At 41.8% G+C, this 16,376-nt stretch overlaps 1 protein-coding gene across 4 annotated transcripts in view; it reads left to right on the forward strand.

Moving 5' to 3' along the window:
- LOC101610963 (CREB binding protein) overlaps positions 1-16,376 on the forward strand; it is a 153,955-nt gene that overhangs the window by 32,838 nt on the left and 104,741 nt on the right. For all 4 annotated transcript variants that reach the window (XM_045130127.1, XM_004652216.3, XM_045130128.1 and 1 more), the window contains exon 2: positions 3,103-3,812. In XM_045130127.1, coding sequence (XP_044986062.1) covers positions 3,103-3,812 — 710 coding nt within the window. The remainder of the gene's footprint in view (positions 1-3,102; positions 3,813-16,376) is intronic.

Genomic DNA, 16,376 nt, shown 5'->3' on the forward strand with positions numbered 1-16,376 from the left:
GCCCCCCTTGTGCAGCTGGCTTACATGGGTACTGGGGAATCAAACCTGGGTCCTTTGGCTTTTTAGGCAAGTGCCTTAACTGCTAAGTCATCTCTCCAGCCCCTCTATCTTATTATTATTTTTTTTCTTTTTCTACCTTATTTTTTGAGACAGGTTCTCACACTGAACTTAGACTTCACGGATTGGTCTAGACGAGCTAGTCAGCAAGCTCTAGGGCTTATGTCTCTGGTGCACATTAAAAAAATATTTATTTATTTGAGAGGGAAAGAATGAATATGGGTGCACCAGGGACTCCAGCCACTGCAAATGAACTCTAGATGCATGTGCCACCTTGTGCATATGGCTTACGTGGGTAGTGGGAAATCGAACTTGGGTCCTTAGACTTTGCAGGCAAGTGCGTTAACTGCTCAGCCATCTCTCCAGCTCATAGTGCACATTTGTAGTTGCTGGGGATCCTCATACTTGAACGATAAGCATTTTACCCATTGAGCATTCTCCCCAACCTGACTTATTTTTGACATTTTACATTTCAAACATTGTTCTAATCTTATTCTGTGTACCATTTTCCATTTGCACATTTTCCCATGACATGCACGTACTTTTTCCTACCCTTCTATAGTCATAATTATTTAATAGATGCATACTAAAGGTTCTAAAAAATGTACAGCAGTTTATTAAGCCTATTGTTATTGGATAACAGTCATAATAGTGATAGATAATTCTTTTTTCTTTTTTTCGAGGTAGGGTCTCGCTCTAGTCCAGGCTGATCTGGAATTTACTACGTAGTCTCAGGCTGCCCTTAAACACTATGCGATCCTACTACCTCTGCCTCCTGAGTGCTGGGATTAAAGGCGTGCGCCACCACGCTCGTCATTATTAGCTAATTCTTACTGGCAGTTTGTTCTCAGTGCTTTTCATTTCATGAATTCATGTAGTTCTCATCTCACCCCTAGGGGTGTAGGTGTCATTATCTCCTGGATGAGGAAACTGAGGCACAGAAAGGCAAAAACTGTCCCTGGATAGTGTTTGCTTCCCCCCTTGCTGTTACCAAGGTGAATGTAGTTTGCACACTTTGTTCTTTGCACACACGCGTGCACAGACTCCTAACACCACACTGCGGAGGAAGATGGCAGACAAAGGAGTTGCTCGAAGTTTGGTTTGTGTGCTGACCAGGAAGGATGGTCTTTTGTTTACTGTTTTCTCTTCCTTTGGCGGCTTATCTGCGGATGCGGTTTGTCCAGTCATGCTTGGGAGTCATTATGCTCGCCATCTCTCTGTGTGGCTGACAGTCGTCGTATATATCCTTGCTTTGTTTTTAATAGTTTTTAATTCCTGTATGCATCTTTATTATTGCTTCTGGTAACTTCGGTGTCTTTTGAAAAGTCACTAAGTAATATGATATTCTAGTGCTTCTTTTTAGAAAATATATTTATTTGAGAGAGAAAGAGGCAGATAGAGAGGGAATGAGCATTACATGGCCTCTAGCCACTGCAAACCAACTCTATCTAGAGGCATCTGGTTTATATGGGTACTGAGGAATTGAACCTGGGTCCTTAGGCTTCACAGGAAAGTGCCTTAACCATTAAGCCATCTGTCCAGCCCTGATATTCTAGTTCAAAAAATTCCTTTGAAACGTAATTTCACCAAATTGCTATTCACATATCCTGATGTCTACATTTTTTTTTCCCCACACCTACGTTCTTCTTTCTTTCTTTCTTCTCTCTTTCTTTTATTTTTTTGTCCTCAAATACTGTGTGTAGCCACAGCTGGCCTTGCACTCCTTTCCTTGCCTCCTGTTCCTACGTCCACCTGAGTGCTGGGCCGTTACATACATGGCTTCACACTTAGACTTTTTTTTTAAGAGGTAGGGTCTTAACGGTAGACCAGGCCTAACTGGAATTCACTGTAATCTCAGCATGGCCTAGAGCCCACAGTGAACCTACTACCTCTGCGTCTCGAGTGCTGGAATTAAAGGCATGCGTTGCCATGCCTGACTTACATTCTTTTTTCATTTGTATGTGGTGTGTGGCATATGCACGTGTGTGCAGATGTACTCCCTTTCCTTTAAAAATGAAATTTGCATGCAGAGGCAAAAGGAGAAACCTCAGGTGTTGGCTGTTGCTCATCCACGTGTTTTCTTGAGATGGAGGTGCTGTTTTCAGTGCAAGCCCATGATTCTGTGTCCCCACCCGCATCCCTTGTCTGTGGACTGAAGTTACAGACATGTGGCCACACGCAGCAGTTTATAGGATGCTGTGGAGTCAGACTCAGGCCACTTCAGGCTGTCATGTGTGCATGGCAGTGGCTCTTTGCAACCATCTTCTCAGCCCTTCACATCTACATTTTGTCTATTCATTTATCATTTATTAATTTTTAAAACATCAATTATTATTATTATTATCTTCTTTCCTTTTTTTTTTCAAGGTAAGGTTTCACTCTAGTTCATACTGACCTGAATTCACTATGTAGTCTTAGGATGGCCTCGAATTCACAGTGATCCTCTGACCTCTGCCTCCTGAGTGCTGGGATTAAAGGTGTACACCACCACGCCCCACTCTTGTGAGAGTAAGTGAGTTGGGAGGGAAAGAGGCAAAGAGAGAGAGGGTGTGCCAGGGCGTCTAGCCACTGCAAACAAACTCCAGACACATGTGCCACCTTGTCCATCTGGCTTTTGTAGGTACTGGGGAATCTAACCTGGTACCTTAGACTTTGCAGGCAAGTGCCTTAACCATAAGCATTCTCTGCAGCCCCACATCTACATTAAAAGCATTTTGACATTTTAATTTAGTGAATTTTTGAGTTACTTATGTTACTCTTTAATTTGTATATCTCAGTTTTTCCTTTCCCCACACTGTTAGTGTTTTAGAATATGGTAAAATTTGGTAGACTTGGCTCATTTCATATTTTAAAATCCTTTTCTGAAATTGAAAGTATTTTTTCTTGTTTTATTTACCCCAAGTTTCAAGTCATTTTGTCTTTACTCTTAAGACATGCTAGTGTTCTGTGATAAATGTCGCATTAGGTTAAGATCATAGTAACATGACAGTTGGAGAGCTATTATGTTTCCTTAGATTCTCATTTCCATTTCTGTTTAATTTCTAGATTTTGGATCGTTGTTTGACTTGGAAAATGATCTTCCTGATGAGCTGATCCCCAATGGAGAATTAAGCCTTTTAAACAGTGGGAACCTTGTTCCAGATGCTGCTTCCAAACACAAACAACTGTCGGAGCTTCTCCGAGGAGGTAGCGCCTCTAGCATCAACCCAGGGATTGGAAGTGTGAGCGCCAGCAGCCCTGTGCAGCAGGGCCTTGGTGGCCAGCCACAAGGGCAACCGAACAGTACGAACATGGCCAGCCTAGGTGCCATGGGCAAGAGCCCTCTGAACCAGGGAGATTCGTCAGCCCCTAGCCTGCCCAAACAGGCAGCCAGTACCTCTGGGCCCACTCCCCCTGCTTCCCAAGCACTGAACCCGCAAGCACAAAAGCAAGTGGGGCTGGTGACCAGTAGTCCTGCCACATCGCAGACTGGACCTGGAATCTGCATGAATGCTAGCTTCAGTCAGACCCATCCAGGCCTTCTCAATAGTAACTCTGGCCACAGTTTGATGAATCAGGCCCAGCAAGGGCAAGCTCAAGTCATGAATGGATCTCTTGGGACTGCTGGAAGAGGAAGGGGAGCTGGAATGCCATACCCCACTCCGCCCATGCAGGGATCCACGAGCAGTGTGCTGGCTGAGACCTTGACGCAGGTTTCTCCGCAAATGGCTGGCCATGCAGGACTGAACACAGCACAGGCAGGAGGTATGACCAAGGTAAGCGAGCTAAAGGGCTTTTCCTCTGAATGACTGTGCACCTACTTTTTGTCCCTTTTGTAGGGATTTGCTCATGTCACATGTGGAAGAGACAGATTTGTTTCTTTGAGTCCTTTACAGGATCAAGATCTCTGCCCCATATGTCTTGCTATGTAGCCCAGGCTGACTTCATGATTTTCCTGCCTCAGCCTCCTGAGTGCTATGATTACAGGTGTGTGCTAATTGCCAGTTTCTGAGGAAGATGTATAGAAATAGGACCACATGGTTAAAAGAGGAAACTTCTGTGGAGAATCAGCTTTTGATTACATTAGTGGATCTGGTAAAGGCTGCATCTTACTGTACTTCACCCAGCTGAAGTACTTCTTCCTGTCTTCCCTTTCTTTACACCACCTGAGAATATGTTTTCGTTCACAATCTCCATTTCACTGGTGAGCAAGCTGTGTTTTGAGATGGTCAGCTACTTGTCACATTGGCAGGGAGAAGTGGTTGGGCAGAGCAGCCAGTGGATGTGGAATAATTGGGTCTCAGTGAGATCATCAGAGCACCGATTCTCGAAGTAGGGTCCCAGACTAGTCGTGTCAACAGCACCTGGAAGCTGGTTGGAAAGCAGGTCCACTGGTTGGGATACTGGGATCTTCTATATAATGCAGGGTCTGAACTTGGAGAAGAGGCATGGCCAACGTTAAGGCAGGTGTATGACAGCTGAAAGAGATGGAATGTCACAAGGGTGAAGAGTGCAGAGAAAGAAATCTAGGCTGATTGCTATTGAAGTGACAAACCCCACAGAAGTTCTGTGACCCAGGACTCCTAAATAGCAGCTACAGTTCATCAAATTCAATAATAGTGTTTGGATTGTTCTGTGGATTTGATAGAACACAAAGGAAAGGGAAAGTTAAGAATAGGACACAATTTCCCCAGAAGGGTGATGAGAGCATGGGTGACTGTTAGGAAGTCTTACGACTATCTTAGATAAAGAGATGATTGTGTGTGTGCGCGCACACGCGTGCTTTTTAATGAAGTGGCATTGGTTGATTAGTGGCCTTATTTTCTAATGACTGGAGTTATATTCAGAAAGCTTTTTTCTGGGCTGGAGAGATGGCTTAAAGATCAAAGCATTTGCCTGCAAAGCCTAAGGACCCATGCTCATATCTCCAGATCTCATGTAAGGCAGACACACAAGGTGGCACAAGTGCACAACGTCACACATGTGCACAAGATCACACATGTGCACAAGATGGCGCACACATCTGGAATTTGATTGCAGTGGCTGGAAGAGACCCTGGCATGCCAATTTTCTCTCTTGATCTGTCTCATAAAAAAAATTAAGAAAAAAGCCAAAGTGTTTTCCTATACCTATATGTGGTAATGTTTTCTAAATTTTTTTTTTGAGGTAGGGTCTCACTCTGGCCCAGGCTGACCTGAAATTCACTATGTCGTCTCAGGGTGGCCTCAAACTCATGGCAATCCTCCTACCTCTGCTTCCTGAGTGCTGGGATTAAAAGTGTGCGCCACCATGCCCGGCTTCTAAAATTGTTTAAACAATATTTATTTTCCAAAGAAGGAGAGAGGGAGGGAGAAAGACACCAAGTCACTTGTCACTGTAAACAAACTCCATATGCATGAGCCACTTTGTGCATCTGACTTTACATGATACTGGGGAATTGAACCTGGGCTGGCAGGTTTTGCAAGCAAGTGCCTTTTAACCACAGAGTCATTTTCCTAACTTCCTAACCCCTCCTTTACTCTTTTCACTAGCAGCTTCAGTGTTTTGGGTCTAATGTTAATTAAGGTCTTTGGTCCATTTAGGGTTGATTCTTGTTCATAGAGAAAGGGCATGGTGAGGTGGGTAGAGATAGAGATAATACCTAGTTTGATTCTTTTTTTGGTTTTGTGAAGTAGGGTTTCACTCTAGCCCAGGCTGACCTGGAATTCACTATGCAGTCTCAGGGTGGCCCCAAACTCACAGTGATCCTCCTACCTCTGCCTTCTAAGTGCTGGGATTAAAGGCATGTGCCACCATGCCCGGCTGGTTTCGTGCTTCTGTATATAGAAGAATACGTATTTCCCAGCACCATTCATTAAAGAGGCTTTCTTTTCTCCAGTGAGTATTTTTGTCAAAAATGAGATGCTATACCTGCCTGGATTTATGTCTGGATCCTCCACTCTGTTCCATTGACATATATGTCTGTTTTTGTGCCAGTACAATGATGATTTTGTTACTGTGGCTTTGTAATAGGCTTTAAAATCAGGAATGGTGGTATCTCTAGCCTGATTTTTATTGTTCAGGATTGCTTTGGCTCTCTGTGGTATTTTGTGTTTCCAAATGAATTTTAGGATATGTTTTGTTTTTTTCTACTTCATTGAATTAGAATTTTGATGGGGATTACATTACATCTATATATATATATTTTTTTTAATTTTTAATTTATTTATTTGAGAGCGACAGACACAGAGAGAAAGACAGATAGAGGGAGAGAGAGAGAATGGGCGCGCCAGGGCTTCCAGCCACTGCAAACGAACTCCAGACGCGTGCGCCCCCTTGTGCATCTGGCTAACGTGGGACCTGGGGAACTGAGCCTCGAACCGGGGTCCTTAGGCTTCACAGGCAAGCGCTTAACCGCTAAGCCATCTCTCCAGCCCACATTACATCTATAAACTATAAACAGCTGTGTTCATACTGTTTATTCTTCCAATCCACGAACATGGGATGCCTTTCCATGTCTTAGTGTCTTTAAATTTCTCACTTGGCTTTTCTAACGTTTTCATTATAGAGGTTTTTCGCTTCCATGGTTAGATTTCTTCCAAGGTATTTTATTTTGGTGGGATTGTTTCCCACATTTCATCCTTAGCATGTTTGTTATTGATACATAGGAAGGTTGCTGTGTGTTAATTTTGTATCCTGCTAAATTGCTGAAAATGTTTGTCAGCTCTATCAGCTTTCTGGTGGAGTCTTAAGGCTCTTTTATGTACAGACCATGTCATCTGCAAATAATGATAATTTGACTTCTTCCTTTTCTATTTATATCCCTTTTATTTGTGTCTGTTGTCTTAACTGCTGTGGAGAAAGTGGACATCTTGTTCCTGTTTTTATTGGAAATTATTTGAGTTTTTATCTATGTAGTATAATGTTGGCTTTAGGTTTGTCATAAACAGCCTTGATTTTGTTGTTTTGTATTCCTTCTATTGTTAGTTTATTCAGGACTTTTATCATGAAAGTATGTTGGATTCTGTCAAATGTATTTTTCCTTTTTTTAATATTTTTTGTTCATTTTTATTTATTTGTTTGAGAGTGAGAGAAAGAGAGAGAGAGAGAAAGGCAGATAGAGAGAGAATGGGTGTGCCAGGGCTTCCAGCCACTGCAAACGAACTCCTGACACGTACACACCCTTGTGCATCTGGCTAACATGGGTCCTGGGGAATCGAGCCTCGAACCGGGATCCTTAGGCTTCACAGGCAAGCGCTTAACTGCTAAGCCATCTTCTCCAGCCCTCAAATGTCTTTTTCTGTATTATTGGTATGATCACGTGAATTTTATCTTTGAGGTCATTTATTGTTGAGTTATATTTATTGATCTGCATGTATTGAACCATTTCTGCATCTCTATAATTAAACTTACTTGGTCAAGTGAATGATCTTTTTTTTATTAGTTATTTGCAAGCAGAGAGAAAAGCTGGGGGGGGGTGAGAATATAAATATGGGCATGCCAGGGCCTCTTGCCACTGCAAAGGAATTCCAGATGCATGTACCACTTTATTTGGCTTTAAGTGGGTACTGGGGAACCCAGGCCATCAGGATTTGCAAGTGAGGGCCTTTAACTGCTGAGTCATGTCTCCAACCCTGAATGATCTTTTTGATGTATTTTTGTTTACCAGTATTTTGTTGAGAATTTTTGTGTCTATGTTCATGAGGAAGATTGGTTTGTGATATTCTCTTTTTGTTGTGTCTTTGTCTGGTTTAGGTATAACTGGCTTCATGAAAGGAATTTGGTAGTATGTTTTTTGTATTTATGGACTAGTAGTTGGAGAAGCATGGGTGTGTTAATTCCTCTTTGAAAGTGTGGTAAAATTCACCAGTGAATCCATCTGGGCTTGGACTTCTTTTAGTTGGAAGATTTTATGACTTCTTTGATCTTATTGCTTGTTGTAGGTCTGATTAAGTAATTTATCTCATCCTGACTTGATTTTGGCAGATCATATGATTCTAGAAATTCATCCATTTCTTTCATATTTTCCAGTTTAGTGAAGTATATATTTTTACGGTATATTCATAGATTTTCTGAGTTTCATTGGTATCTGTTGTAAAGGTTCCCTTTTCATCTCAGTTTTATTAGTTCAGGTCTTCTTTTCTCTCTCTCTCTCTCTCTCATATATGAGAAAGGCATGTGCATGTACACACACAGGCTATGTATGGATGTGCCAGGGCCTGTTGCTGTAACAGATGAACTCTAGACTCATATGTGCATCTGGCTTTACATTGGGTACTGGGAAATTGAAACCAGGCTGGCAGGATTTGTAAGCAAGCTCTTTGAACTGCTGAGCCATTTCCCTAGCTCACTTTTAGTTTTGCTAAGGGGTTTATCATTCTTACTTATCTTTCAAAGAACCAACTCTTTGTTTCATTGATTCTTTGTATTATTATTTTGGGGGGGGAGAGTTCTAGCTCAATTTCTGCCTTGTTCATTATTGTTCCATCTGTTTTTCATTTGGTTCTTTTTCCAAGGCTTTAAGATGTAGGATTAAGTTATTTATATACTTTTTTTTTTTTTTTTTTTGAGTTTTTGGAGGTAGGGTCTCACTCTAGCTCAGGCTGACCTGGAACTCACTATGTAGTCTCAGGGTGACCTTAAATTAAACTCATGGCAATCCTCCTACTTCTGCCTCCCGAGAGTTGGGATTAAAGGCAAGTGCCACCATGTCCGGCTCTCAAATAATAAATAAAATATTAAAAAACAAAAATAAATGTAATGTCAGAACTATTTTTCTGGTCAATTTAAAGTTCTTAAAAAACAGTCAGTAAATAAACAGCCTGCCTTGTGATTTTGGTTATGAGTATATTGAATCTTGCAACTCATTTCAGGTTGACCTGTAATTCACTATGTAGTTTCAAGGTGGCCTCACAGCTATCCTCTGCCTCCTGAGTGCTAGAATTAAAGGCGTGGGCCACCACGTCCTGCTCATCCACTTTTTGTCCCGCTTTATGTGGGAGCTGGGGAATTGAACCTGAGCTGTTAGGCTTTGTAAATAATTCCCTGTAATCACTGAACTTTTGCTCTAGCCCATGGGGTCTACCCAGTATATTAAAAGTATATCATTTCATGGGGTCTTATGTTGCTCAGAAATGCAGTGTCATTCCTTTGTCTTCAGTAATACACTTTTGTTGTTGTTTTTGCATGTGTTCTTTTTTTTTTTTTTGGTTTTGGATTTTATGGCTTTTCAAGGCAGGTTCTCACTCTAGCTCAGGCTGGCCTTGAACTCGAGGCGATCCTCCTACCTCTGCCTTTGGAATGCTGCTGGTATTAAAGGCACACATCACCATACCTGGCTCTGTGTTAGAGGTTTTGATGCTATTGACATTTCTATTTCCTTATCTAATTGGATATTTTTATTAAGAAAGATGTTGATGTGTATATGTCACTGACAACCTGGCCACTTTATGAATTCTTTCTATACTGATTTTTCATGAGATTCTCTTGGGTTTTCTAAGTGGACAATTATCTTTTGCATTATTGATATTTTTGTCTTTTCCTTGCTAGTATTTCTACCTGTGTTTTATGCACTTGGGTGTCTGTGTCTTATTTCTGAATAATAGAGGTGTATCTAGGGCTTTATTAAGTATAATGTAAGCTTAGTTTGCAGTCAAAGGAAATGTGTATTTCTTTTTAAATTAGTATCCAATCTAGTTCTCCCTTGTTAAATGTTAGGTTTTATTATGTTCTTTTTTAACACCTATATTAATTACCATAAGTTGTTTTTTTTTTACTTTTATTATCAGGAGATTTCTTCATCTTAAATTTAATCACACCTGTGGTTATAAGATGAAAAGTTTGATTTATTGCTGAATTTTATTGGTGTTTCATTTAAAAATTTTCTCACTCAGCAGTGAGAATGAGTTAATTCTTTTGGGGCTTTTTCAGGTTCTTTTGGTTGGTATTATGTTAAATTGATAAAAAAGAGCTTGGAAGTCTTTCATTTTTTTTCTCTGGACAGCTTAAGTAATGTTGATGTGATTAGATCGTTGAAGGATTTAGAGACATTACCTATACATTAGAGACATTTCCTTTATGGTCTTGTTTATTTATTTGCAAGCAGAGAGAAAAAGAAGAGAGAGATAATGAACCCACCAGGGCCTCCAAACCATTGCAAACAGACTCCAGATGCACATGCCACTTCTTTGTTTATTTTTTTATTGACAACTTTCATAATTATAAACAACAAACTATGGTAGTTCCCTCTGCCCACTTTCCTCTTCACAAATCTACTCTTCATCATATCCCCCCTCCTCAATTAGTCTTTCTTAATTAGATGTTATTTTTTCCTCCTATTATGAGGGTCTTGTATAGGTAGTACGAGGCACTGTGAGGGCATGGATATCCAGGCCATTTTGTGTCTGGAGGATTGCCAAGTAAGCAGTCTTACCCTGCCTTTGGCTCTTAACATTCTTCCTGTCACCTCTTCTACAATGGACCCTGAGCCTTGGAGGGTGTGACAAAGATGTTTCAGGCTGAGCTGTCACTTCTTCTCAGCACTATAGTGCCTTGGAGTCATCCCATAGGTTACTGCCATCTGAAAAGAGAAGCTTCTCTAACCAAAAGTGAGAGTAGCATTAATATATGGGTATGAACATTAAAAAAAGTGCTTACAGGGCAGTTTGGTGAATGTAATATGTGCATTTAGCCAGACAAGACTAGACATTATACTTCTAGGGCTCATGACCTCCCTGTCACAGGATTTTTTTTTTTTTTTTCGAGGTAGGGTGTCACTCTAGCCCAGGCTGACCTGGAATTCACTATGTAGTCTCAGGGTGCCCTCGAACTCACGGCGATCCTCCTACCTCTTCCTCCCAAGTGCTGGGATTAAAGCAGTGTGCCACCACACCCGGCTTGTCATAGGATTTTGACTAGGTTTTCAGTGCCAGGCATGTACTCCTGTCTTGTGGAGTCATCCTCCAGTCCAATTAGAGAGCAATTGTTTTCCCCCATAACAAACACACCACTGTTGCACCTGTTGGCTCATTTGGCTTGGCTGGCCAAACTTAAGGCTTGCAGTATCCACTGTTGTTTATCTCCACTGATGACTTCTCTCTCCCACAGGGCTTCATGCAGCATAGCTTTTTCCAGCTTGATTTCTCAATGACCTTGCAGCCCAAACAATAGGGTCTTACCATCTATTTTGGTGGGAAACCAAGAGGCATGTACCACTTTGTGGGTACTGGGGAATTGAATTCAGATCCTTACTTAGGCTGTGAAGGCAAGCACCTTAGCCACTGAGCCATCTCTCCAGCCTGTCTTTGATCTCTTGAGTTGATGCATATATATGTATTTTAAGGAAAACGTAAATTTACTTTGATTTAAATAAAAACTCAAAATATTTAGTTATTTGGCTTCTCATTCAAATGACATGTAGTAGGTGCTGTAAGGCTTCTCAAACCCCACGGTGCAAGTTAAGAGATAGAGGCACACAGATGTGGAATAGCTTTTGCACAAATTACACAGTCTGTAAGAAGGAGAGCCTAGCATATTGCACAATCTGGTTTAAAGGTTGCTATCCACAAACCATGTAGTCTCTTCTTAATGCTATTCTGTGAGCATTAATGACCATCTTCATCAGAGCAGCTGTGACTACTAGCAAGAGACCCTCAAGTTGTGCCTGTTTTCAGGGTCTAATGCAGAAGAGGTGATAGAAAGATGTAAGAGCCAAAGGAAGGGTAGGACTCCTTACAACGTGCTCCTCCAGACACAAAATGGCCTCGATATCCATGACCTCACAGTGCCTGACACTACCTACACAAGACCATCCATCATAAGAGGAGGAAAAGATGGTGACATCAAAATAAAAGAGAGACTGATTGAGAGGGGGAGGGGATATGATGGAGAATGGAATTTCAAAGGGGAAAGTGGGGAGAGGGAGGGTATTACCATGGGATATTTTTTATAATCATGGAAAATGTTAATAAAAATGGAGGAGAAAAAAAAAGATTGTGCCTTGCCCCCTAGAAGGACAGGGTGGAGAGGGCCATTAGGCCCTCACCTGAGATCTCCCTCCCTCCTCTGTTTCCTTGCCAGTGGTTTGTAACTGTGCCCTTTCTGTAAGTGCATTGTCTTTGGTGCCCAGTCGGGGGTTACACTTTTGTCATCTTCTCAGGGAAAGTTCTCACAGCTGTTAGTTTTACAATTTATTCATTTATTTTGGTGTTTGTATATGTGTTGTATGTATACTGTCTACACATCTGTGTGCAGATGCCAGAGGAGAATTTCTGGTATCCTCTGTTGCTTTTCTGCCTTGTTTGCCTAAAACAAGTCTCACTGAACCTGGAGCTGCTGTTTTGTTTCTTTCAGGTAGACTGGCTGACCAGTGAACATGAGTAGTTTTCCTGTCACCATACCTTTACAGAACTGGGGTTATTATAGGAGCGTTTGACCATGTCCAGTTTTTTAAAAATATTTATTTGCAAGGAGAGGGGGAAAGCGAGAGAGAGGAAAGGGGTGCCTGCAAATGTACTCAAGATGCATGCACCACTTTGTGCATCTGGCTTTATGTGGACGTTAGGGACTCAAACCTGGGTGGTCAGGCTTGTTTTTTGTTTTGTTTTAAATTTATTTATTAGAGATAGGGGGAGAGAAAGAGTGAGAATGGGCACGACAGGGACTGTAGCCACTGGAGAGTCGAACTTGTGTCCTTAGGCTTCACAGGCATGTGCCTTAATTGGTAAGCCATCTCTCCAGCCTCCAGGCTTTTTTTTTTCCCTTAATTATTTAATTAATTTGAGAAAGCAAGAGAGGGAAAGAGGCAGGCAGGCAAAGAGAGAATAGGCACACCAGGGCCTCCAGCCACTGCAAAGAAACTACAGACCTACACACCACCTTGTGCATTTGGCTTATGTGGGTCCTGTGGAATTGAATCAAGGCCCTTTGGCTTGGCAGGCAAACACCTTAACAGCCTGAATAAAAAATAAACTTTAAATACCAACAAGCTAAACCCATCTCTTCATTTCAGCTGTAGCAAAACTGAATGGGTTGCTTTTTTCTAGAGAGCATGTTCTTGTTTTTCTGTATGAAATAATTCAAACACTTGCACTATAGGAGAAAAGCCAACGATCATCTTAAGTGGGAATTCAACACAATCAGATTAATTTTCTTCTACAGATGGTGGCAGGTAGAAAGAGGGAAGTGGTATGATGTTACCTGGCCAAAGTGGCCCAGAAACTTTGATTTTAAGCTGGCTGTGCATGGTTGCACATACCTTTAATCCTAGCACTTGGGAGGCAGAGGTAGGAGGATCACTGTGAATTTGAGGCCAGCCTGGGCTAGAGTGAGACCGTGCCTTGAAACCTCCTCCCCCAAATTACTGTTATGGCATTTGAAATCTCTTTTTGGGGTCTGGGGAGATGACTTAGCAGTTAAGGCACTTGCCTGCAGCGCCAAAGGACCTCCGTTCAATTCCTCAGTACCCACAGAAGCTAGATGCACAAGGTGGCGCGTGCATCTGGAGTTCGTTTGCAGTGGCTGGAAGCCCTGGTGCACCCATTCTCTCTCTCTCTCTCTTTCTCTGCCTCTTTCCCTAAAATAAATAAAAATAAAATATTTTTTTAAATATATATATTTTGTTTTTTTGAGGTAGGGTCTCACTCTGGTCCAGGCTGACCTGGAATTCACTATGTAGTCTCAGGGTGGCCTTGAACTCATGTCAATCCTTCTACTTCTACCTCCTGAGTGCCACCACACCTGGCAGAAGTCTTTTTAGTACTTTTATTTTTTACATATCTGGGAAAGAACCAAACAAGCTTGTAGGGCCAGTTTTTCTTACAGATTGGAGTAAGGTGCGCTCACCCTCCTTTCCTCCCCCTCCCTCCCCCTCCCTCCCTTTCCCTCTCTCCCTCCCTGCCTGCGCCCCCCCCCCCCTTGGGGAAGTAAGGGGTTTTGGATAGTACTGTTTTTAGAGAAAGTGGTTTGAAGAGATAGTGCAAGGAGATCTTCCTGGAGTAAAGACTTCATATGGATCTAGGCCCCCAGATCGCAGGCAACCATCACTGTTCTGATGCTTGAAGCTCAAACCTGAGCTTCCCACACAAAGTTCCCAAGTGCCAGGTACCTCTTCAGAGTTTCTCAGCTTCTGACTGAGTAGTTTTGGGGTGTTGCATGAGAATTTGCATTTCTGTCTGGCTTCCAGTGACCCTGACTCTTCAGGATCATTAAACATTGCACTCTGGGAATATGTGCTCTGGAAGAATGGATCAGCAGAATTTAGTCACTAGAATTAGTAGAGCCAAGTTGACTCTTTTTTTATTTATTTATTTATTTATTTATTTATTTATTTATTTATTTACCTTTATTTTTCAGAGAGAAAGAGAGGCAGAGAGAGAGAGAGAGAATTGGTGCGCCAGGGCCTCAGCCACTGAATCAGACTCCAGATGCTTGTGTCACCTAGTTGTCATGTGCGACACGTGCTTGCCTCACCTTTCTGTGTCTGCATTACCTGGGCTCTGGAGAGTTGAACATGGGTGTTGAGGCTTTGCAGGCAGGTGTCTTAACTGCTAAGCCATCTCTTCAGCGCTTTTTTTTTTTTTTAAATTTTTATTAACATTTTCCATGATTATAAAATATATCCCATGGTAATTCCCTCCCTCCCCACCCCCACACTTTCCCGTTTGAAATTCCATTCTCAATCATATTACCTCCCCATTACAATCATTGTAATTACATATATACAATATCAACCTATTAAGTATCCTCCTCCCTTCCTTTCTCCACCCTTTATGTCTCCTTTTCAACTTACTGGCCTCTGCTACTAAGTATTTTCATTCTCACACAGAAGCCCAGTCATCTGTAGCTAGGATCCCCATATGAGGGAGAACATGTGGCGCTTGGCTTTCTGGGCCTGGGTTACCTGACTTAGTATAATACTTTCCAGGTCCATCCATTTTTCTGCAAATTTCATAACTTCATTTTTCTTTACCGTCTTCAGCGCTTTTTTGTTTGATTCTGTTTTTGAGGTAGGGTCCTGCTCTAGCCCAGGCTGATCTGGAATTCACTCTGTAGTTTCAAGCTGGCCTCGAACTCAAAGCCCTTCTACTTTAGCCTCCCAAGTGTTCGGATTAAAGGTGTGCAACACTGTGCCTAGCCACATTGACTTACAGAAACGGTTAGTTCACTACTTTTGCACAGAAAGGGATTTCTAGTATTAGTAGCAAGAGAAATAACGTTGCGTATTTGTCTGATGCTTTTTATTTTTGTGAAATGTCCTCTCATATGCCCATTAAAAAACTGCAAAGTAACTGGAGAAATTTTGTACTTAGAAAGTCGTGATTTGGCTTCTTTTAAAAGATCACAGCAGGGACTGGATAGATGGTTTAGCAATTTAAGCCTGATGACCTGGTTTCAATTCCCCAGCACTCATGTAAAGACAGGTGTACAAAGTGGCACATGCGTCTGGAGTTCATTTGCAGTGGCAGGAGGTCCTGATGTGCCCATTCTCTCTCTCTCTCTTTCTCTCCCTCCCTCCCCTTCCCTCTCCTGATCTTTAAAAGATCACAACAGGTTGTGAAGATGGCTCATTGGCTAAAGGCACTTGCTTGCAAAGCCTGCAGTTTGAGTCTATTCCCTAGTAACTACATAAATCCAGATGAACAAAGTGACTCATGCATCTTGCCTTTGCAGTGGCAGGAGGCCCAAGTGCATCATATACACACGTACTTTTTCTCTTCCTCCCTTCCTCTCTTTCCATGCTTACAAATGAATCAAAATTTTTTTCCAATTTTTTTTAATGGTTTATTTATTTATTTGAGAAAGGAGGGGGGCCAGATAGAATGGGCACGCCAGGGCCTCTAGCCACTGCAAACGAACTCCAGATGCATGTGCCACCTTGTGCATCTGGCCTACTTGGGTTCTGGGGTGTCGAAACTGGGTCCTTAGGCTTCACAGGCAAGTGCCTTAACCATTAAGCCATCTCTCCAACCCAAATAAAAATATTTTTTAAAAAACCACAACAGGAATAAGTAGCTTTTAGAATGAAATTGCACATTTCAGTGAATTAATACGGGGTAGTGTGGGTTACATACAGTCCATGCAGGAACAACAATGGAAGGTTATTCAAGGTGTTCTTTAGAATGTGTGATTTAGGATGTGTCCAACTCCTTGTGATAAATACCCGTAAATTTATTGTGTTTAAAACTGTTTGAAGATTGGACATGGGGGTATACTCCTTTAGGCCCAGTGCTTGGAAGTTTGAGGTAGGAGGTAGTGCTTTGCTTAAAATAGTTTTAGAAGGATAATTTACGAAGAATAAAATGAACAGATCTTGGATTTGTCAAGACTCAACTGGAAGCTGGTTGGTGTGGTACACCCCTTTG

Source organism: Jaculus jaculus, chromosome 11, assembly GCF_020740685.1.
Source record: "Jaculus jaculus isolate mJacJac1 chromosome 11, mJacJac1.mat.Y.cur, whole genome shotgun sequence".
In the NCBI taxonomy this organism is placed as follows: domain Eukaryota; kingdom Metazoa; phylum Chordata; class Mammalia; order Rodentia; family Dipodidae; genus Jaculus; species Jaculus jaculus.